The sequence below is a fragment of the Hemitrygon akajei genome, chromosome 4, assembly GCF_048418815.1.
Source record: "Hemitrygon akajei chromosome 4, sHemAka1.3, whole genome shotgun sequence".
Lineage (NCBI taxonomy): Eukaryota > Metazoa > Chordata > Chondrichthyes > Myliobatiformes > Dasyatidae > Hemitrygon > Hemitrygon akajei.
The window spans coordinates 52,692,357-52,716,677 of NC_133127.1; the positions used below are offsets into that span (position 1 = coordinate 52,692,357).

The 24,321-nt window shown below is 41.9% G+C and overlaps 2 protein-coding genes across 3 annotated transcripts; one reads left to right on the top strand and one right to left on the bottom strand.

Moving 5' to 3' along the window:
- Positions 1 to 296: 296 nt before the first annotated feature.
- On the bottom strand, positions 297 to 16,547 carry LOC140726337 (myosin light chain 5-like). 2 transcript variants are annotated; one of them, XM_073042596.1, is made up of 7 exons: positions 16,524 to 16,547; positions 3,886 to 3,993; positions 3,013 to 3,088; positions 1,315 to 1,419; positions 1,144 to 1,222; positions 995 to 1,043; positions 297 to 487 (listed from the first exon to the last, which is right to left on the bottom strand). In XM_073042596.1, the coding sequence occupies exons 1-7, from the start codon at positions 16,530 to 16,532 to the stop codon at positions 386 to 388; spliced, it is 528 nt and encodes a 175-aa protein (XP_072898697.1). In that variant the 5' UTR covers positions 16,533 to 16,547; the 3' UTR covers positions 297 to 385. The 2 variants fall into 2 exon arrangements, with proteins under 2 accessions (XP_072898697.1, XP_072898698.1); XM_073042597.1 differs by lacking the exon at positions 16,524 to 16,547 and adding an exon at positions 4,084 to 4,104.
- Positions 16,548 to 17,228: 681 nt separating this feature from the next.
- On the top strand, positions 17,229 to 24,019 carry LOC140726338 (ATP synthase subunit e, mitochondrial-like). Its single transcript, XM_073042599.1, has 4 exons — positions 17,229 to 17,380; positions 20,221 to 20,275; positions 20,893 to 20,991; positions 23,596 to 24,019. The coding sequence occupies exons 1-4, from the start codon at positions 17,345 to 17,347 to the stop codon at positions 23,619 to 23,621; spliced, it is 216 nt and encodes a 71-aa protein (XP_072898700.1). The 5' UTR covers positions 17,229 to 17,344; the 3' UTR covers positions 23,622 to 24,019.
- Positions 24,020 to 24,321: the final 302 nt, after the last annotated feature.

The following is a 24,321-nucleotide window of genomic DNA, read 5'->3' on the forward strand; positions in this document are numbered from 1 at the left end:
TACATCCAAAGGGGCTTGATTTACTAACTTAGCTGAAAGGAAACACCTCTCTCTAGGCTGTTCTGCATTGGAATGACAGTCTTGATTTTATGCTCTAATCTCTGAAGCAGAACCTGAACCCACAGTTATAAGTCAGAAAGCATGAATGCCACCAACTGAGCTACCAGTGACATACATCTCAAAAATGCTTTTGAATTATCAGGATTAGCATGTACATATATAGCACAAATAGGAAAGTAAATTGTACCTGAAGTTAGGTCATGGGATTGGGGAGCAACAAAAACTACAAGAATCACTTATTTACAATGTGGTTTTATTCACAGTTGATGCAACATGATAAATACAAAATTCTGAGGACTTTGAGTAAGTGTGTTTTATTTTTCATTTAGTCTTCCTTTTCTTCACCATGCGTGATGATGTAGCAGAGTGATTTATAATCCAGATTGCCCGCTGAGTCAATAGGAGAGGACCGAAACATTTGGTCAGCCTACAGCACATGCACAGACAGAAGAAAGGGAGGGAGACATATTACGTTGCTATTAAAATATTAACTGCTGCAAGTTTGCAAGATGTATAAATAAAATATATGCTAACAATCTCATCAAATGTAAATATAAAAGGGAAATGATGATATCTGTTGTAATCAACTCAACAACTTATTTAGTGCATAGACACCGTATGAATACAAATTGTTATTAATAAGGGATTATTTTCATCTACACCTCATATCCTGATTATATTACCTTTACATATATTTATGAAAAAATACACCACCTTTTATTTACTTCTGTTTTGTATAAATGCTAGTTAATCTTTGGAAAATCAAATATAGAATTTATTCCATTTTGAAGCTACAATGTGCAGAGGTTTTCTTGTTACACCTATTACACTACTGGTTTAAGACCTCAGTATAACTGAACATAAATATACTTCCTTTCCTAATTGGCAATTGCATTGGTCAAAGAAGAGTAAATGATTAAGTGTTTATGCAAACCTCCTCAGCTGTGAATTTGTCAGCTTGTGTCATCAATATGCGTCTTATTCTGAAGGTGGGAAAAAACATGAGAAACTTGTCAATAAGGATGCTACAGAAAATGCAAAATAAAAACAAACAAAAATCAGGAAAGTAAAAGAAACAAGTACTCGTCTTTGTTGATGTGTCCTTTGCCTTCTGGATCAAATAATCTGAATGCATTTAGCAACGCTTCTTCTGGATCAGTGCCTGCGTATATATAAAAAAAAATCAATGAAAAGAATACATGAGAATAAAGTTAGGGAGCAAGAAATGAAAAGAGAGAAGTAGTATTGTTATACCATGTAACTTTGCTCCAAATAGATTTAAAAACATGGTGAAGTTAATTGGACCAGTGGCCTCTTGCAGCATGGATTCTAGTTCGTCATCTTTTACATTGAGTTTGCCTGAAAATAGAACAAAAAATTAATGGGTTGATACTTTTTATCAGCTACTCTCATCATCCAATGTGCATGGCTGTTTATCAAACATTTGATGACATGGAATTGTACCTGATTACATGGAATTTGATTACATGGAATTTATGACAGAGAAACAAACAATTCTGTTCTCAGTCTCTGTGACTCCCCACCTCATGAGCTCTTGTCAAAACTGTGCTATGAGTATTCTTTTATCCTCCTAAATCCCTAGCATATCCTCCATCCCTTTCACTCTGGATGTAGATCCTGCTTTCCCTTGAAGGTAGCTATGTTGCTCATTTTAACATTTCACATGTTAATGATCCTGCATTCCGCATTACAATTGTTCTCAGGGAATAGACAGCCATCCCAACCATTCTAAATTCTTTACAAATTCCTTAGAAGCCAATTTAGCTGTAAGGATCTTGGTATTTTATTGGGAGCATTTCCAGCTATGTCTAGTTTAGCTTATTTTCTGGTTTTCATTTATTTTCTTGAGACCATGTCATGAGTTTGTCTGATTAATACCTACACACCTTTTAACAGTTTGTCTTTCCTTTTAGTGGCATCTCTCCATATTATCAGAGATTCCCTAAGTGATGAATGACCTGACCTACGGAATCTGACTTTATGCAAACTCTTCTACACATTTTTAAAACATTCTTCAAACTAGTAGTAATAATAACAAAATACATTTGTATTTCATATTATTCATTAATGGCTGGATACAATATATACTGTATTCTATTAGTACAATTAAGTGTTACATTATTATTCAATAAAATTGAAGTGTATTGTAGTACACTAAGCTATGGACAGTCAAAGAAATTGGAGCACAAGAAACAGCAGATGCTGGAATCTGGATCAGCAATCACCTGGTAGAACTCAGTGGCCTGAACAGTATCTCCGGTGGAAAAGGAATTGACATGATTTCAGATTGAATTGCTGTGTCAATATTGAGAATGGAGAAGGAAAATAGCCCGTATAGGAAGAGTGGGGAGTGGTACAACGGGTCCTCATTTCTCTATCTCTCCACTCCTCTCATCACCTCATGCTGGGCATCTCCCCTTTGTAGTCCCAGTCCGTATGCAGGCTTTCAATCCAAAGTCTTAACATTTCCTTTACACCACAAATGCTGCTGCTCCAGCTGATTGTTTGCTAGTTCTATTTCTTGTATTACTGAGAGTTCAGAAAGTAATTCACAGGTTGCAGTAAACTTCAAAATGAAACAGACACAAGTGGTGGCTTTCTTCAGTATTCGTTTGATACTGGCTTATGGGAAAAGAACAGCTGAAGACAGAGACAAGCTGTTTGACTGATTGTCAGCTGGTCAATCCACCTGATACCACTGAGACATCCCAGAGGATGAAATGTGATATCCAAACATTTACAGAATATTTTAGTATCAACGAGAATGTCTCAAGCTATTAATAGTTTTTATAAGGACAGACCAATTTCATAATGATGTGTTTCTGCGACCTGCATCAGTATCGTCGTCGTCTGAAACCTTAGTGCCTGGGTGGCACATGGGGCCTCGCATCAGTATACTAAGGCGGTATAAGATTTGTAAATAAAATTTACCTAAGGATGCATAAGTGTCTTTCAGATCCTCCTTGTCAATGAAGCCATCTCTGTTCTGATCAATCAAAGTGAAAGCCTAAAGAGCGGAAAAGCGTCAAAATAATCCAGTTGAACATGACAATCTGCCAGATACAATAGAAGATCACTGGATTATAACGAACGTCTCCTTGTCATTTCTCATGTACCTTTGCTTCTGGTAGTGCAATTGAACAAAGAGCAATACACTAACAATTTAATTCATCTGTAAAATATGTTAATTTATGTAATTCATTGCATACGTTACTAGACATCTGTTTCTGGTTTCATGCATTTGTTAAATGGTAAATATCTACAAAGTCAAAAACGTCACAAGAAATATATTGAACAGCAGAAGCCAAACTGAGAATGAGGAAAGGGAAATCGCTTTCTTTTAAATTTTGTTCTGGGACGTTGTTTAATAATTTAGATTCATCCATACCTTCCATTCAACGTTAGTGTCCCTAATCGAAAAAGGGAATCAGATTTAGATCGCCTCGGATATCAAAAAGTGTTCTAGCAAATTATTAAATTTAAAAGTCATATGTCATATTCTAATCCTTCTCATATGCCCTCAAAATAGAAAAGACGATAATCTTGCCCATTGGACCCATGCTGCTCCCAGAGCAATCCGAGTAATCTTTTTTCCCATTCATGCCGTGTTGTCAGTCCTCCCTCTCTCCTCCCACATCCCGTCTATCAGCCTATCAGCCTCTCTCCACTCTTTCCCAAATGCTGTATTGGCTGCAGGTTCCTCCCGCTTCATCTATTTCTTGGGCTAGAGTGCTTCTAGGGGAAAACGGAAAGTCGTTTTATAAGTGGACGTTTCTGGCATTCCAGAGTGGCACACACACTCACTTCCTTGAATTCCTGGATCTGGGTCTGCTCAAAACTGGAGAAGACGTTTGAGGAAGCCCTCTGGGCTCGCTTGGCGCCGCCTTCCTTCTTTTTGGTTTTCCTGCTCGCCTGCGGGGCAAAGAAAGTAAGTGAGAAATATCACAAGAATGAGCTGGATTAGGCGAACACGCAGCGCCCGAACTTCACACACACACTCACCATGCTCGCCCGTGGTAGGGCAGCGAGGGTTGTGATTTATATAGAGAACTGTCCTGGTGCCGGACGCTACAACTGGAGCCGACTCAAGTCCCTAAGGCAGCCGACAACCCGCACAAACTACTCCTTACAAGGAAAAGTTCGGCTCGACAGCAAATGGGTCCCCGGAGACTGAGCGGTTAAAGCATCAGCACCTGATGCAGATCCATTCTGAACTTTCGGGGAGGAATTTTGAAGTTTAATTGACTCCGTCAAGAAGAGATAGCAAGAAATCCAATTGCCGAAAGAAAGGCTTTTCAGAAAACCTCTGGATTCCCAGTTGAAGTTTAAGCGTGTTTATTCCAAGTTAGTTCAACACTTCTCATGAAACAGCAGGTCTAAAGCAAAAAGTTGGTGCAGTTTGTAAGATTCTCCAACTGATCCCTTTCACTTGGGTAAATTTGTCAGAACTAGGTTCACGTAATTGCTATCAAACGAGCACAGGGCAGTACAGACGTGACACTGTATTCAAAACGGTTTATAAAGGATTCTTACTAAGGTAACAGCAGTCTGCATTTACTGAGCCCTATTATCAACTCAAGTTAAGATCCTTTATGAGCTTAAACTGACAGAAATGCACCCCAGTCGATCCAATCACTGCACTTGCGAAATGCTGGTTTTCAGGATCCTGTTGGAGGGTAAAATGGGTCTTTCTGGGAGTGAGTAACGTCAGTTAAAAACTGTTACCAAAGGTGGAGCGGAAAAAGAGTAATGTTCAGACACTGCTTGGGTGGAACTTAGAGTTAAGGAAGTAATTCATTTTTGCCCAATACTTGCTAGATAGACAACGTTAATAAAACAGAAATAGAAACTGAACTCTTCTTGATAGCGGGGCAGGCAGCATCTGTGTCTTGGCCGGCTGTATCTTAATGTGGTACGGAAGCTGCAAAGCATCGGACAGAAAGACCCCACAGAGGATTGTTAAAACTGCCAAGACGATCACCAGCCCCCCCCCCCCCCCGCCTTGTGACATTTACCCGGAGCGCTATATATGAAGTGCCCAAAACATTGTTGAGGATCCCACCACCAATCCCGCAATCTCTTTGATCCACAACCATCATGAAGAACGTACAGGTCCATCAGGACCAGGACTGCTATAAGAGTAACAGAGGATACTACCACCACCGAGGTCTCGTCAATAGGACAGCGAGCGAGCTGTTTACTGTTACTGTGCAGTTTATTGTTGACCTGAGCTGCGCACTTCACATGAAGCCCCACTACTTTCAAATCTCTTAGTATCTCTCCTTTCAGTTAGTCCTGCCGAAGGTTCTCGGCCCGAAACGTCGACAGTGCTTCTCTTTGTAGATGCTGCCTGGCCTGCTGTGTTCCACCAGCATTTAGTAAATAAACCAGGCTGTTCCCATTATAATGAAACAGAAAATAATTAAACAGAAGTGTTCAAAAACATTTTCAATTTCTCATTTCTACAATCACAAGTTCCCACCTGCTTCAAAAGAGCAATAATTATTCCAGTGCCCAAGAAGAGCAGGGTGATTTCTTTTAACCATAATCATCTGTTGAAGCTTAGCCATCTTCAAGTTATGCTAATAGACTAGGAAAATACACCTATAATTTTATCATAAATGACTTACAGATGCAACACTGAATTCATTTAGCCATGAAATATTCTGCCTCATCAGCATTGGTATTGGTTTACTGTGGTCACATGTACTGACATGCAGTGAACTTTTTTGTTTACGCATCATGCCATCCAGATAGTAACAAGAAAACAATACAGAATATAGTGTTGAGCTACAGAGAAAGTGCAGTGCAGGTAAACACATAAATTGCAGGGGCCACTATGAGGTAGACTGGGAGATCAGGAGTCTAATAACAGTTGGACAGAAGTTGCTTTGAAACTGGAGGTACATGTAGTGATGACTTGCTGGTAGCAAAGAAAACAAACAAAACTACAAGTTACTGTATTAGTCACACTTTTTCTTGGATACAATCACTGCCTGTAACTTTCCTTTTGGATTTGATTGTTTGAACCGTGTGTACAATCTGGCATTTTTGCAATGTGAACTGAAGTCTCGAAGATGCAGGATGGATGTGGCATGACAAGGGGGTCTGGGCTCAAGTGTGGGAATTAGCCAATGTTTGGCTATAGCTGGAGTGGACTTGGAGGTGAGGCAGAATCAAGGCTGTGGGCCTAGGCCCATGTCCGAGAATAGGGATTGACCTGAGGCTTGGCCGATTTAAGTGCCGGGCCAGTTTGAAAAGGTCAGGGTGTCAGGGCCGAAGGCAAGGGGCAGGCTGATGTTCAGCTCACTGCTCCATGAGGTTTACTCTTCTCTGCGCTAAACTAAGGCTGTGGCCTGTAACTAATAGGCTCCTGGATCTGGTGCAGTGAAGACTGGCTTCCTGGTTGTGGACTCACTTTCGTAAACTTCTGTTCTGAATGTTATTTGCTTACTTTTATTGTTTGAACTATTTATTCTTTTCTCTGCATATTGGGAGTTTGACAATCTTTATTTTAATGGATTTGTTGTGTGCAACAGGAAAAGTGTCCACAGAAGAAACCATATTAAAAACAATGAGAAGTAGCAGAAAGGTCACTTTTATAAAACATCCGCTTTGATTTTTCAGCATGGGTTCAATTTTGATTTGCAGGTCCTTTGGCGACTTCAGTATGCATTGCAGAAACATGATGATTTCTTTCTCAAATAACACATTAAAATCCTATCAACTAAGTCTACTACCACTAATTTTCAAAGTTAAGATAGCTTTAAATTGGTAAAGTGGATGACAGGATGAAGTGAACATAACCACTTTCTTATAGTGAGGCCTTCTAGCTTGTTGCAAATAGTGTTATACTGAAACAGAATAGAATGAGATGAACTATAAAAGACTTGATAAAGAAATGTTCATTAATATAACATTTAACAATCCACTTAGAGATCATATAAAATATTCAAAGGCATCCCATGTTATGCAGAAGATTCTTTTCATTAAACTAACTTTATTAGAAAATATTTATAAGCTGGCTAGACACAAGAAATGATTGTGAATGCAACAGCAAAATCTAAAAGAAGAACCTGATGGCTTGGTCACATCCCAGAGAGAATATCATTATACAAAGGAATGAAGAAGTTATATTTACATGGACAGTTGAGCCCACCATGAGTTCCCAGCACAGTTGATTGCAACTTATCATCCATATTTAGTTACAATCCTTTGAATTTAAAAACATATGTAATGCACTGTAAGGTTTCACTGCTAATGTAATGGGTTTTTGTTTAATAATGTTGACTGCTGAAGTAACGGTTTCTCTGTAGCAGCAATGTTTGGGTTAGGGCTGGAGATAACAGGAATGTAGATGCATGTTATCCAATCAGGATTTTGTTGCCTTGTCTTGTGATTCTGGAAGCACTTGATTTCATGGACTTTTGCCAGAGAGGGAGAGAGAGAGAGATGAAGAGAGAAGACGCGAATGGAGAGATTTGGTAGACCATTGGATGGGTTGGACTCGGAGCGAGGGTCCGAAGGGCAGCGACGATTGGAGGTCAATGGGGACCAATCAGCCTATGAATGAGCTCCAACTTTGTGCACAGAGTGTTTAATAAGATTTGGGTCCTTTTTCTTTCATACAGGTATGTTGTTTCTCTACTAACCATATAGTCAAAGTAAGAGTTATAAAGCTTAATCGTTTAATCGCATATTGTGTACTGTTTGTTATTTTGGGGTACTGATTTGTAACAGGGGACACATTGCGCAGCATCCACCCAAATGAGATTTCTTAAGTTTGGCCAGGCAGGGGGTTATCACCCCCTATATTAAGCCACTAAGCAAAGCAAGAGTTACAATTGTGGGGGCTACATTTGGGATTGATTCTGTTGGATGCTGTGTGATTACCTGAACAATGAACCAGTGCGGCAGATATTTGTACTCCAGATAAATTGTTAATTCCACTGTTAAGTACTGTTAAAATTGCGATTGTGAGTGGAGGTTTGATAAAAAGGCGGGCACTGCTCTTGTTTTAATACAGACCAGCGCTGAGGTAGCTGGGACAGGAGATTTCAAAGACAAGGTATCATTTCTGAGGAGTGAGGGGAAAGAGTGGTCGGATTTGGAATGTCTAATTAGTCCACGTCCCCCGGTGAAGAGTGAGAATTCTGAGGTAGTATCTGCTCTTACTTCTCTGGCGAATAAACGGAAAAATCAGAAACAAAGTCCCAGCTATTCTCTGAAATAATGCCCACCCCTAAAGGGGAGGAGGAGTATGAGATGTGGGTGGAATGGACCTCTCAGTTGTTAGATGAGTGGCAGGGCTCAGGTGATGAAAAGCGACAGAGATTGATTGAAAGTTTGAATGGGCAGGCTGTTGATGTCAGAACTGTCAGGTTAAATTATCCGATAGCGACAGCTGTTAATTGTCTGCAAGCACTGGACAATGCTTTTGGTCTGACTGGAAGCCCAATGGAGCTCATGGTGGGGTTTCAAAACATGCGTCAAGAGAAGGGGGAGAAGCTTTCTCCTTTTATTTTTCAGCTAGAGGGGCAGCTAAATTGCTTGAGCGCAGAGGGGTCATTCAGGCAGCTGAGGTGGATCAGTTAAGAATGGACCAGATAAACAGGGGTGCCCAGTCCCAGAACCGGATTGCCTGGGGTCTCCGACAGTCTCATAAGACGAGACCCCTCCATCTTTTTTTGAGCTGATCAGAGAGTTATGGGAAGAGGAGAACGTGGGAGGCACGGGAGGACTCGGTCAGCAGGGTACAGTCCTCTGTAGTAGTCCCCTGCAGTAAAGTGACCACAGATAGCCTACCCTGGGAAGCGGTAGAGGAGATTGCAGCAGAGTTGAGAATGGAGATGCGTCGGCTGTTATCAGTGGGTGTGACCCCACCCCCAAGATGGAGCTGAAGGGGGAGGGGGGTACGGATTCCCCAAGGGGACGAACAATGCGGAGGGCTGCTGGCAGCAGGTGTCACGCCAGAAGGAGAGTGAGTCCCCGGGTACCTCAGCAGCGAGAGTCATTGGGAAAACTTAGAGGGGACCTCATGAGGGAATGGCCTCGTGTCTCTGGGGGAACACTTTCCTTGTAATGTACCAAGGAACTCCCGAAAGCAAAAGACCGTGTTTCTGAAGGCTTAGTGGGACCATGATCCAGTGTGTCACTACAGTTAGAGGGTATTTACACTAAAGCCATACGACACTGGGTCGCAGGTCACGTTACTGTACCGTTCGTTTTACAACCAGTATCTGAAGCATTTACCCTTGACACCATTCAGTGCACTAGAGATCTGGGGTCTCAGTGCTGGTGATTATCTGTACAATGGTTATTTGTCAGTGAAACTGGAGTTCTCAGAGGCCAATGTGGGAGTGTCTCAGGTTCTTGATACGGTAGTGCTGGTTTGTCTGGACCCTGTTGAGAAGGGCGGCGTTTCAATTCTGGTGGGGACCAACACCCCTCTTGTGAGGAGGCTCATGGGGGCCTGCAAGGAGAAGGTGGGTGAGAGCTTTTTGGGAACATTGTCCATGCACCCAGTGTTTGGAGCTGCTTTTGGGGAAGTGTGTGGCAGCATTGTCTACCTATGATTTCAGCCTGAAGTACCGGCCAGGGAGCCGGAACATTGATACAGATGCTTTGTGCCGATGGGTGCATGAGGGACTGGACAGAGACGATGAGTGGCAGAGTGTTCCTGCCCCTGGGGTGAAGGCCATGTATCAGTTTGCCATCACCATGAAGGCAGAGGAAAAGGAAAAGCAGGATCGAGCAGTGGATCAATTGGGGGTTTCTGATGACACCATACTCTAAGTTTACTGTAACCTGACTACTCTGAAGACAAAACAGCTGCCGGAACTGAGTTCTGGGGAAGTGGCAGCTGCTCAGCGAGATGATCTGGTTATTGGCACTATTTGGTCTGTGGTTGAAAAGGGAGATGTGGCTCGGGCAGAGAAGACGAAACACGCTATGATGCCTCCGTTACTGAAAGAATGGCCTCAGTTGGAGTTGAAGAACCAGATTTTATATCAGGTCACGTCACGCCAAGACTGATCTCGGTGTTGCCAGCTGGTTCTGCCCGAGAGGTATTGGAGGATTGTGTTGAAGTCACTTCTTGATGATTCTGGACATTTGGGAGTGGAAAAGACCTATGGATTGCTCAGAGACCGGTTTTACTGGCCCTGAACGAAGTCAGAGGTCGAAGAATATTGCAAGTCATGCATTCGCTGCATACGGCGGAAAATGCTGTCTATGCGGGCAGCTCCCTTGTCCCACTTGAAGAGTGCAGGACCCCTGGATCTGGTGTGTATGGATTTCCTGTCCATAGAACCTGATGCCAGCAACACAGCGAACTTCTTAGTCATCACAGACCATGACACCAGATATGCTCAGGCATTTCCAACCAAGGACCAGAGGGCGACTACGGTGGCCAAAGTGTTATGGGAGAAGTATTTTGTTTATTATGGCCTTCCCAGGAGGATACATAGTGACCAGGGAAGGGACTTTGAGAGCAGACTCATCTATTAGTTACTGGGCATGCTTGGAGTTGAGAAGTCAAGGACCACGCCCTATCGCCCGCAGGCCGATCGCCAGCCTGAGAGGTTTAATTGGGCCTTGCTAGACATGCTCGGGACCCTGGAGATCAGCAAGAAGAGCGGGTGGAGTCAACATATTGGGCATCTGGTTCACTGTTACATCTGTAAACGAAATGAAGCAGCTGGATACTCGCCATATTATTTGATGTTTGGGCACGAGGCAAGGTTGCCCATTCACCTTTGTTTTGGGTCTGATGAGGGTGACTTACCACTGAAGCCTTATCGGAATTATGTGTCTGATATGAGGAGAGAGCTGAAAAGGGCTTATGAATTGGCTGGGGTCGTAGCCGCCAAGCAGAATCGAGGAAATAAGAGGAGGTATGATCAGAAAATGAGGTTCTCCCAACTCCTGCCGGGAGACCAAGTCCTCATAAGGAACTTGGGTCTACCTGGAAAGCACAAGTTGGCTGACCGCTGAGCGGCCACACCCTATGAGGTAGAGAGTCAGGTGCCAAACCTACCAGTTTTCTGGGTGAAACCAGAGAGGAATGGGCCTGTCAAGATTCTCCATTGGAACCACCTGTTATCCCTGGGACAACAGGTGCAGGTAGACCTGGAGCCCGACTTGGAGCCTACACCTAATAAGAGGACTCTGCAAAAACGCGGGGTGATTGCAGGGCCCACAGCAGGAAAGGCTGAGCCGGGCCCCGCCCATGAGAGGGATACTGATTCGGAGGAGGATGATTTGGATGTGTGGTACATGCTGCCTTTCGCTAACTCCCCATTGATTGAGGAAGAGGCTCCTGGCCCTTCTCCCACTGAGTCAGGTGAATTGAGGGGTTATCTGTGTGCAGCCTGGGTTCCAGCAGGACCCTGAAGGAGAGGAAGTGGGGCCTGGACACGGGACAGAGGGCTCTGAGTTGCAGAGGGACATGAGTGATAGATCGGAGGAGGACTCGCCAAGTGGACCCAAAGTATCCTCAATAGCGTCTGAGCCTGAAGAGTTAGGTGAGGAGGTACAGAGGTCTCAGAGAATTAAGAGACCACTGGACAGGTTGGCCTATGTGGTATCTGGGGAACAGGGTGTGATCTCTACTGCTTTGGGGAGCTATGTCACTGCCTTTTGCACCTGGATTGAGCTTTGTGTTTTGCAAGAAGTGTTATCTCAACGTCATGAGGACATGACTAAATTTGATGGGGGGAGAGTTCCACTCTGTGTAAGGTTTCACTGCTAATGTAATGGCTTTTTTTTGTAATGTTCACTGCTGAAGTAACGGTTGCTCTGTAGCAGCCATGTTTGGGTTATGGCTGGAGATAACTAGACTGTGGATGCATGTTAGCCAATCAGGATTTTGTTGCCCTGTCTTGTGGTTCTGGAAGCAGTTGATTTTGTGGGCTTTTGCCAGAGAGGGAGAGAGAGAGATGAAGAGAGAAGACACGAATGGAGAGATTTGGTGGACCGCCAGACGGGATAGACTCAGAGGGGAAGGATAGCAACAACCGAAGGAGGTCAATGGGGACCGATTGGCCTATGAGTAGAGCTCCAACTTTGTGCACAGACCGTTTAATAAGATTTGGGCCCTTTTTCTTCTATATGTTGTTTCTCTACCCACCATATAGTCAAAGTATGAGTTATAAAGCTTAATCGTTTAATCGCATATTGTGTACTGTTTGCTATTTTGTGGTACTGATTTGTAACAGGGGACACATCGCGCAGCATCTACCCAAATGAGATTTCTTAAGTTTGGCCAGGCAGGGGGTTATCACCCCTTATATTAAGCCACTAGGCGAAGCGAGTGTTACACATACAACAAAAATCTAATGCTTTTTTCTCTATAATGCTTCATGCCAACAATTTCAGCAAAGGATTAACAAGTTATTCAACCTAGCTTATTGAATCATCTACCTTGCATAAAGTTTATTAATGCTTAAGATTCAGTAAATTAGCTATCTTCTCAACAACAGAAATATTTCTAAATGGTTAAACAATTATTTCATTCTCCTTTACATTTGTGTACTGGAAATGACATCTTGAATTTATACTTAAGTAAAAAAGTTTTTATGTAACAAGAAAAGTTCCCACGTTTGAACAATCAGATTTACGTGGTAACTGAGCCAAAGGAAAATGGAGAAAGTCCAATCTTTCTCATTTTTTTTCTGCAGGGAGGGGGATTTTGGGGGTCGATATGCCTGCTCATTTTGTTTGCTTTTTTTTGTCCCAGAGGAGGGATTTAGGGGGTCAATGTGCCATAAAACTGTAAGATATAGGAGCAGAATTAGGCCATTTGGCCCATCAAGTCTGCTCCACCATTCAATCATGGTTGATCCTTTTTCTCCTCCTCAGCCCCACTCCCTGGCCTTGTCCCCATAACATTTGATCCCATGTCCAATCAAGAACCTATCAAGCTCTGCCTTAAATGCCCTGACGATCTGGCCTCCACAGCTGCCTGTGGTAACAAATTCCACAAATTCACCACCCTCTGGATAAAGAAATTTTTCTGTATCTTTGTTTTAAATGGACGCCCCTCTATCCTGAGTTTGCCCCGTTATCGTAGGCTCCCTCTTCATGGGAAACATCTTTTCCACATCCTCTTTGTATAGGCCTTTCAACATTCGAAAGGCTTCAATGAGATCCCCCCCTCATCCTTCTAAATTCCAGCAAGTACAGACCTAGAGCTATCAAACGTTCCTCGTATGACAACATTTTCATTTTCGGAATCATCCTTGGGAACCTCCTCTGAACCCTCTCGAATGACAGCACATCTTTTCTTAGATGAGAAGCCCAAAACTGTCCACAATACTCAAGGTGAGCCCTCATCAGTGCTTATAAAATCTCAGCATCACATCCCTGCTCTTGTATTCTAGACCTTCTGAAATGAATGATAACATTGCATTTGCCTTCTTCACCATTGACTCTACCTGTAAGTTAACCTTTAGGGTGTTCTGCACAAGGGCTCCCAAGTCATTTTGCGCCTCAGATTTTTGGATTTTCTCCCCATTTAGGAAATAGTCTGCACATTTATTTTTAATACAGAAGTACATGAACATGCGTTTTCCAACATTGTATTTCATTTGTCACTTTTGCATTTGCCTTCTTCACCATTGACTCTACCTGTAAGTTAACATTTAGGGTGTTCTGCACAAGGGCTCCCAAGTCATTTTGCGCCTCAGATGGCTGGATTTTCTCCCCATTTAGAAAATAGTTTGCACATTTATTTCTAATACAGAAGTACATGAACATGCATTTTCCAACATTGTATTTCATTTGTCTCTTTCTTGCCCGTTCTCCTAATCTGTCCCTCTGCATTTTCCATTTTTGTTTGTTTTTTTGTGTGGGAGGAGGGATTTGGAGATTGATATGCCTGTTCCCTTTTTTCAATTTTTTTTCCTGGGGGGGGTAGTTGGGGTTGTTGATTGTGCTGCTTGTTTTTTCTTTCTTTCTTGGTTTCATGGCTACCCAGAGAGAAGAATTTCAGAGTTGTGTACTTTGATAATAAATGAACCTTTGAACTATTAATAGTATCTACAGGAGGAGCTGCTTCAAGAAGGTCATCATCATCATCATTATGTGCCGTGTCGTATGATGTAGGTAATCATGGTTTTATGGCCATGATTGTTCCTGGTAAAGTTTTCTACAGAAGTGTTTTGCCATTGCCTTCTTCTGGGCAGTGTCTTTACAAGACAGAATACCCCAGCATTTATCAATACTTTTCAGAGATTGTCTGCCTGTAATCAATGGTCACAAAACCAGCACTCGTGATATACACAAGCTGCTCCATGGCCTCCTGATCGGGGGGCTAAGCAGGTGCTATCCCTTGCCCAATGGTGACCTGTAGGTTAACAAAAGGAAAGAGCGCCTTATACCTCCTTTGGTAGTGACATATCTCCACACTGCCATCCTTTAAGGTAACATCCATCATCAAAGATCCCCGCCATTAGGGCCATGCCATCTTCTTGAACTGCCAACAGTCAGGAGGTACAAAGGCCTGAAGTCCCACACCACCAGGTTGAAGAACACCTACTTTCCTTCAACAATTCGCTTCTTGACAAAGCAGCACAACACAACCCTAATCACTAGTGCTCAACAAGTGCTCACTTTGATCACTTTATATTCAAAGGATATTGCACTTAAAGAACATAGATGCAATTGCAAGGGTAATTGATTGTGTCTTTATGTATGTGTCACACTCAAGCTGCAGGCTTGAGGTACTGTAGATGGATGACCACCAGGGGAATACAATTAGTGTAGGGTTCCCCTGTAACAATTCCCCTCGTTAACAGTATCTCTGGAGGCTATCAGCAGCAGTCAGATCTCTGGCACTGTGACTGGCTGTGAGGCTAAGAGGGAAAGGGTGCAATCAGACAGGACATTAGTGATAGGAGACTTGATAGTGATTGGTGCAGCCAGGAAATTCTGTGGCCACAGAAGAGATGCCAGGATGATGTGTTGCCTCCCCAATGCTGGGGTCAAGAATATCTCTGTGTGGGTGCAGAAAATTCTTAAGCAGGAGAGAACACCAGAGTTAATTCAGATTCAGATTTTGTTCTTGTTGGTACAAACGATATAGGGAGAACAAGACATGAGGTCCTGCAGAATGTATAGAGAATTAGTTAGTAAGTTTAACATCAGAACCTCAAAGGTAGTGATTTCTGGATTACTCCCAGTGCCACATGCTAGCGAGGTTGGAATTAGAAGGATAAGTCAGAGCTGGTGCAAGGAGCAGAGATTCAGGTTCTTGGACCATTGGCATCTTTTTTCAAGAACAAGAGACAAGGTGCATTTGAACCAGGGAGTGACCAATATCTTGCAAGAAAATTTGCTCATGCTACACAGGAGGGTTTAAACTGGTTTGGCAGGATGGGTGGGATACTGAGCAGAAGCAAGACATGGAATAAAGCAGCAGCAAGCAAGAGCAAGTGTAGTAAACAGGATAGCTGGGGCACAGTGAAGATAGAGAAAGGAATACTCACTTAAACTGCATTGATTTTAATGCATGAGGTCTAACAAGTAAAACAGATTAATAAGAGCCTGTATCTGTGCTGTATTGTTCTATAAATCTAAATGGTGTTTCTATTTGTTATAATTGTGTCCTTTCTAGTGGAAGTTACATTTATTTTTTTACTATGTGCATATGATGCTACTACAAATTCATGTGTACTTGAAAATCAGAATCAGAATCAATACATAATAATTTTTAAAAATGGTAACATTCAATAATTATATATATAAGAAAAATAAGTAAGTAGTGAAAAGAGAGGAAAAAATAGTGAGGTAGTGCTCATGGGTTCACTGTCCTTCAGAAATCTGATGGCGGAGGGAACGGAGCTGTTCCTGAGACATTGAGCTTGTGTACTCAGGCTCCTCTACCTTCTACTTGATGGTAGCAATAAGAAGACAACATGTCCTGGGTGGTGGGGTCCTTAACGATGGATGCTGCCTTTCTGAGGCATCACCTTTTGAAGATGCCCTCATTGCTGAGGAGGCTAGTGCCCATGATGGAGCTAGCTGAGTTTACAACTTTATGGAGCTTTCTCCAATCCTGTGCAGTGGTCCCTCCATACCAGCTGGTGATGCAACCAATTATAATGCTCCTACAGTACATCCGTAGAAATCAGTGTCATTGTTTCATCAATATGTTGGCCCCAGGATAGATCTTCAGAGATGTTAACACTCAGGAACTTGAAACTGCTCACCCTTTCCTCTGCTGATCCCTCAATGAGGACTAGCATGTGTTCCCTCAATTTTCCCTTCATGAAGTTTACAATCAATTCCCTGGTCTTAATGACATTGAGTACAAGGTTGTTGTGGCAATACCACACAACCAGCTGACCTATTTGGCTTCCGTACTCCTCCTCGGCTGTCTGAAATTCTGCCAACAAACTGTGTCGTCAGCAAATTTATATGCTGTTTGTGCTATGCCTCACCACAGTCATGAGTGTACAGAGACTAGAGCTTTGGGCTAAGAATGTCCCTGAGGTGAGCCAGTGTTGATTGTCAGTGAGGAGATGGTATTTCTGATCCACATAGACTGTGGTCTCCCAGTGAAGAAGTCAAGGATCCAGCTGCAGAGGGAAGCACAGAGGTCCAGGGTTGGAGCTTGTTGAATAGAACTGAGGGTACGATTGTGTTGATCTTATGAATATGGCAGTAAACTCGACTTTGACTTCATTGAAACTTACAACATCTTACAGCAATCAACAAAGAAGATACAGAGAGACCATTTGTCCTGGATGAAGACTCTAAAACTAGTGGTTGGAATTTCAAAATAAGGGCTAGGCCTTTTGAGATTGCCAGAAAGAGCAATTTATTTGTGTCTATACCGTGGACGACTGTGGAAGATCATTAAAGACACAGAGATATGGGGCAGGGATGGAAAACGGAGGGTTAGTTGATTGATTTAATGATTAGAGTGGACAGGGCTCGATGGGCTTCTCACCTCACGTTTACTCTGTTTCACTTTTAAGAACGCTGTCCAATCTGTTCAATCTTTTACGTTTTAATTTCACATTCCCCCTCGCATCCTACTTCATAAACATCCAGGGAAACTTTGCCGAAATACAATTCCCACCATTGGGGACCTCCATCTTGTCAACTTCATGACGTTGCACGTCTCAAAGCCAGACTTCACGCACGACACTATTACGTATGTGCGTCAAATCTCCGCACCCGCTGCGTGATGACGTAAGGCGCGCGGCCGAACCTTCTATCCTTCGGCGGACATTGACTTCGGTTACTGACGGCCGTCATGGTTCCCCCGGTGCAGGTGTCGCCCTTAATCAAGGTAGGTGGCGGCGCCTAGGGACACCGATGTATCCTCTCGTCCCACCGCTATGGGTTCAGTGGGATGGTGCGTCGCCTCTCCCTGCACGTTGGGCCTAGTGGAGCCTGAGCTAAGGTCAAACATGGACCTTGTGACCGGGACACGGAGATATTTGGGGGGCGATAAGTAACAAGAGGGAGGATGAGGTGGGATGCTGGGTCAAAGGAATACAGGGGAGAAGAGAGTGAGGGTTACAGGCGGAAATGCAGAAGAAAGGAGGGTAAAGGGTGCAGGAGGGAGGTCGGTGGAGAGGAGGGTGCAGGAGGGAGGTCAGCGGAGAGGAGGGTGAGGGGCACAGGAGGGTGTAGGAGGAGTAGAAAACGAGGGTAAGTGGGAGAAGATGGTGAGTAGCGAGAGTGAAGGTTGGGGAAGGTGGTTTAGGAAGAGGGGGTCTTTGGAATTTCTTTTAAAAGCTGATTAATTTGAATTCAATGTTTGGCCCTTCTATAGCAACACACAAATTGCTGGAGGAACTCAGCAGGTCAGGCAACAACTATGAAAATAAGTCAACTTTTGGGGCGAGACCCTTCATCAGAATTGGAAAGGACGGGGTAATTTGCTACAATGAGAATGTGTGGAGGTGGGGGGAGGAGGAAGGCAAGCAAGAAGGTGAGAGGTAAAGCCAGGAGTGTGGGGGGGGAGAGGGAGATGAAGTAAGAAGCTGGGAGGTGATGAGTGGAAAATGTAAAGGGCTGGCAAAGAAGGAATCCGATAGGAGAGGAGAATGAAGAAAGGGAAGAAGGAGGTGATAGAAGTGATAGGTAGGTGAAAAGAGATGAGGCCAGAGTGGGGAACAGAAGGAGAGGGAAGGAGGAAAAAATACTGGAAAAAGAAATTGATGTTTGTGCCATTAGGTTAGAGGTTACTTAGACGGAATATGAAGTATTACTACTCTACCCTGAGAGTGGCTTCATCATGGCAGGAGAGGAGACTACGGATTGGCATGTCAAAGTTCAAAGTAAATTTATTATCAAAGTACATATATGTCACCATATAGTGTCATGAGATTCATTTTCTTGTGGGCATACTCAGCAAATCGATGAAAGATCAACCAGTACAGAATGATGACAAACTGCAAATGCAAATATAAATAAATAGCAAAAGCCTGGAATAATGAGGTAAAGTCCTTGAAAGTGAGGCAATTGGTTGTGGGATATTTCAATGATGGAGCAAGTGAAGTTGCATGTAGTTATTCCCTTTTATTCAAGAGTCTGTTGATTAAGGGGTAATAACTGTTCTTTAACCTGGTGGTGTGAGTCCTGAGTCTTTTGTACTTTCTACCTGATGGCAGCAGCGAGAAGAGAGCATAACCTAGGTGGTGGGAATCTCTAATGATGGATGCTGCTTTCCTACAACAGTCTTCCATGTAGATGTGCTCAGTGGTTACTGGGGTGGGGCTTTCTGTGTTGTAATGGGCAGGATCCACTACTTTTTGTAGGATTTTCAATTCAAGGGCATTGGTGTTTCCATACCAGGCTACAATGCATCCAGTCAATATACTCTCCACCATGGATCTATAGCAGATCGTCAGATTTTTTTTTAGACGCCATGGCAAATCTCTGCAAGTTTCTAAGGAAGTAGAGGTCCTGCTGTGCTTTCTTTTCCAATTGCAGTTGCGTGCTTGGTCCATGACAGGTTTTGTGAAATAGTACACTCAGGAATTTAAAGTTGCTAACCTTCTCCACCTCTGATCCTCCAATGAGGACTGGCTCATGGACTCTGGTTTCCCTCTCCTGAAGTGTGTAATCAGTTCCTTGGTCTTGCTGACATTGAGTAAGATGTTGTTATGACACCACTCAGCCAGATTTTCAGTCTTTCTCCTATATGCTCAATCATCACACCTTTGATTTGTCCCATGACAGTGGTGTCATCAACAAACTTGAATATGGCATTGGAGCTGTGCTTAGCCACATAGTCATAGGTATAAAATGAGTAGAGTAGTGAGCTAAGCACACAGCCCTGTGGTACACCTGTGCTTATGGAGATTGTGGAGGAGATGTTGCCAATCTGAACTGATGGATCTACAAGTGGGGAAATGGGACTGCAATTAAAATGGTGCGCCACTGGGGAATTCCGTTTTTGGCAGAGGTGTTGGACAAAACGGTTCTTCAGTTTACTTTGAGTCTCACCAATGTAGAGGCTGCATCAGGAGCACCAGATACAATAGATGACCCAAACAGATTTGCAGGTGAAGTTATGCCTCACCTGGAAATACTGTTTGGGGCCTCGAATGGAGGTGAGAAAGGGTGTGGTGCTGGGAGGGATGACTGGACAAGGGAATCACAGAGGGAGCGATCTCTGTGGAAAGCAGAGGGTGAGGGTGGGGTGGGAAAGTAAAATCGTGTTTGGTGGTAGCATCCCGTTCAAGATGGTGGAAGTTATGGAGAATGATGTGTTGGATGCAGAAGCATCTTCTAAGCCTTTTTACTGCTAATTTAATTAATCTCATTGATTAAGTCCACCAATTTGCCTTCTAAGATTAAATCTTCAATTAAGTATACATTCACTCTTGCCACCTAATTGTATTTCCAGAAGGTTTTCAATCAAAACTCTTTCAGCTGTGTGGTGAAGAAATAGGCCTAACTGTAGTGAGGTGGCATCACTCTTTCTGGTCATCAGTACAGATGATAATGTGAAACGCAAGTCTGTAAAACTGGAAATTCCAAGCAATGCAACACGCACACTCTTTCACATGCTCTACAGGTCAGGCAGCATCTATGGAAATGAGTAAACAGCTGATGTTTTGGGTTGAGACCTTTCACAATGAAAATGTTACTAACTTGTACTGTTTTCTTTTGCAGATGGCTAGGTACTCAGCATTGCTGGTTGGTATCTTTTATGGCAAAAAGCGATATGGTAAGATTTTGGACCTTTTTATCCAGCATGTAAAACTGCAGTAATCTGTCATATTCAGGATGTGGTGCCAGAATTGTAGATTTTTCAGACAATTGGATGCTGTTTCTACCAATACTTCAACACTCTTTGAAATTGACTTTTTTAAAAAAGATATACCAGTATAAGATTTTCCAGTGACACCGGTCAGCATAAGGACAGCAGGGGAACTAGCCCTGACAAGTCAAAAGGCAGCACAGTAAACATTACCTAATGACCAAATGTTGAACCATTGGGGTTTCCAAATCATTAAACAGCAGTTTGAGAGTTTCACTGTATTTGGCTTGAAATGAATTACACATGTCTGCCCATTCGAGTGGGAAGACAGTATGGCAAACGTTACTTGGTGACTCAGATACTGGCCCATCAGGATTGTCAGTGAACAAATTATCGGAGTTGGAACAAATTACTCTGCACTTTTGATCATTCCTGAGCTGATGGCCCAAGATTAGTCTCAGTGTAAACAAGGCAATAACTGCATTTGAAGGAACAACTGAAATTATAAGAACTAAAACATTAAAATACAAAGATTATTATAAAATTATGTCTATGTTTAATTTACTGCTTATTTTATGTTGAAGATTATTTGAAGCCTGTTGCAGAAGAGGAGAGAAGAATAGAGGCAGAAGAAAAAAAGAAGAGAGAAGAACTTGAACGTATTGCAAAACAACTAGCAGAAGGTATTTTAAAAAGTTGACTTAATTCATTGCAATGGTATTTGAGTAGTTAAGGTTTCATTGAAATTCAAAATCTTGCAGTGCATTGCAAGCTAGATGCATTGAGAATGTTTCACCTGGGGAAGGGCTTCTAGGTCTGAGATGAGAAATTTTAAATACCTAGTGTCGCACATTTTTGAATTCTATGCTCCAAGGAGCAATGGAAACCTCATCAATGAATTAATTCAAAACAGATCAGGGATTCAAGGGATATGGGTGTACTGCTGGAAAATGTAATTGAGGTAGGAGATCAGCCAGGATCTTGATGAGTCATAAAGATAGCTTAAGCAGCTAATGCCCCACTCACTCACCAGTTTCTTGTATGTTTGAAAGGAAGAGTTGTATGTGTCTAGGAACTTGTATAATTTATGCTAGAAATTTTGAAACACAGAAATATCATAAAGTTTCCCATTCTGAGTTGTGCAATAGCCATGCATCGTATTACCTAACAAAAGTCCATCAATCTCGACCTTAAACATTTCAGTTGATCCACAGGGTATATTGGCAATAACTTCAAAATTGCCAATATTCTCTATGGGGGAAAATGTTTCTTGCTTATAATGTTATTTCCAGTACACAAGTGTAAAGCCACTTATATTTCAACTCTAATTTTTAAAGCTGTGTTCTGTATTTGGGTACCAAACAATACTATTTCCATGGACCTATCAAAGTTTTTGTTTCATTTTAAACACCTCAATTGCTTCATATCTGAAACTTGCAACCTATATTTAGATCAATCCTTTAAGATGATATTCAAGCAAATATATTGTTGTAGATGTACGCAATTGCTGTATATCTACCAAAGTGCAGAGAATGTACCTAAAGAACTGTATGCAATACTCCAGATGTGACCTAACCAGAGTTTTACAAACCCCATTTCCAGAAAAGTTGGGATATTTTCCAAAATGCAATAAAAACAAAAATCTGTGATATGTTAATTCACGTGAACCTTTATTTAACTGACAGAAGTACAAAGAAAAGATTTTCAATAGTTTTACTGACCAACTTAATTGTATTTTGTAAATATACACAACACTGTTGGGGATCTTGTCCATAACAGTGTACCGTCTCCTTGTATTTGCCCTATCGAAGTATCTGGGTCAAACTCCGTTTGCCATTTCTGCATAGATCTGCAACTGGTCTAAATAGCACAGGAAAAATTAGGGATTCAATCTTTAGAGTAGGTGGGCCACAGTCTTGAATTCTAAAATGATTGGACAGTAAGAAAATGGATTCATTGCTACTGTTGTCCAAATTACTTTGATTTAGAATGACAATAGACAGTAGGTGCAGGAGTAGGCCATTTGGCCCTTCGTGCCAGCACCACCATTCAATGTGATCATGGCTGTTCATCCACAATCAGTACCCCGTTCCTGCTTTCTCCCCATATCCCTTGACTCCGCTATCTTTAAGAGCTCTTGAAAGCATCTAGAGAATTGGTCTCCACTGCCTTCTGAGGCAGAGCATTCCATAGATCCACAACTCTCTGGGTGAAATAGTTTTTCCTGAACTCCGTTCTAAATGGCCTACCCCTTATTCTTAAACTGTGGCCTCTGGTTCTGGACTGCCCCAACATCGGGAACATGTTTCCTGCCTCTAGCGTGTCCAATCCCTTAATAATAGTTTCAGTGATTTATAAGGTAGCAACTATAATACTGCTGCTTAAAAAAAAAATGAAAATGCAGAGTATCAAACTTGATAGCATGACATTAGTTGTTAGGAAAATTGTGGAATCCATTAAAATTAGTGGTAAAAGAACACAGGGATAACGATTTTATGAAAGTTTTTTTTTGTTTTATGAACATTGTCAAGCACCTTTTCACTAATTCCCATAACAAACAACAAATAACTTAGAGTGTATCAATCGTAAGCACAATTATTTTACTTGCAGCAAGGGGAGACCATTGCCACAGAAGCACTGATGATAGCCTCCAAAAAAAAACAGGCAACATAGTTGTTCCTTTATACACAAGTGCTGCTACCTACACCTCAGTTCAAGGAAAGGGTGCATTCTGTCCTTCTCCTTAATCAGTGTACTTGACATTCTTCTCGTAATGCATCTGCTGGTCTGCATTTGTCAAAAACTCTGGTGTCTTAATGTTGTACAAGCACTATTAGCAAAGCACTCTGGTACAATATAGTTTCCATTTTGTTCCTATAAGTAAAGTCTATTTCCATAACATAACCAGCACAGTTGTGACTAATGGGAGAAACAATGAATGTCATAAATCTGAATGTACGATAGGCATTTGATTAGGTCTTACATAATAAGATTTTGCATAAAATAAGACTCCAAGTTGGGTAGGAGAAATAGTGTTAGCGTAGATAAAGGTTAAATACTAATGGCAATATAGGAATCCTTTCCAGATTTTGAGACTATTGGTTGAATTTAGAGAGTCAGACATTAGAGAGTTGGGGATCCTTATCTTGCTTCAGTCCAGGGAGATTATGCTGAGAGTGATACCATGATTTGTCCTTGAAGATAACATGTAACCCAAACGTTCAAAACAAAATTGGAAAAATAGATATTGTCTGTGCATATAATAGGAAATTTACTTCCCATTTCAGCAAATGAAGACACTATTTTGAAATGATTGAACTCATTGAAAGAATGAAGAATATGTCAAGTGATCTTCTGTTTTCCTAGTACGGACTAATCAACAGAATCTATTCAAGACAACTTTCTGGTGCATTTTTCCACTATCCCAATGTGAGAGAATAAATTTTTTGAACATTATGTAGTCTTTAAGTTTATTGCTTTCAAATTAATTGTGGAACATGTGATTTAGAGGGAATTGCTAACTGTGTGCTTTTGAATTTCAAAAACATGTTAACAATTCACGTATAATTTGTCGTGTCTGTATAAATTGTGTAAGAAGTCTAATAATTTTTGACAGTTCTTTGTTCCAAGCCCCTAAACTCTTAAATATTGACCAATATATGCTGTTGAAGCAAAGCTTCTGAGGAAAAAAAATAAAATAATTTACTTTGGTTTTTCTTGTTTCTATACATGGAAAGCTATATAGTCCTAAAATTATATTGGTTTTTTTAACTACAGGTACATAACCCATCTGTTCTATATCTTCCTCGTTTAATAACCAGCCTCAGTGCCACACATCTCCTTTTGCATCACATCATTTGTGAGCTAGCCATTTCTGAAATCTAACACTTCTTTTCCCACTGACAGAAACATAGAAAACCTACAGCACAATACAGGCCCTTCGACGCACAAAGCTGTGCTGAACATGTCCCTACCTTAGAAATTACTAGAGTTACCCATAGCCCTCTATTTTT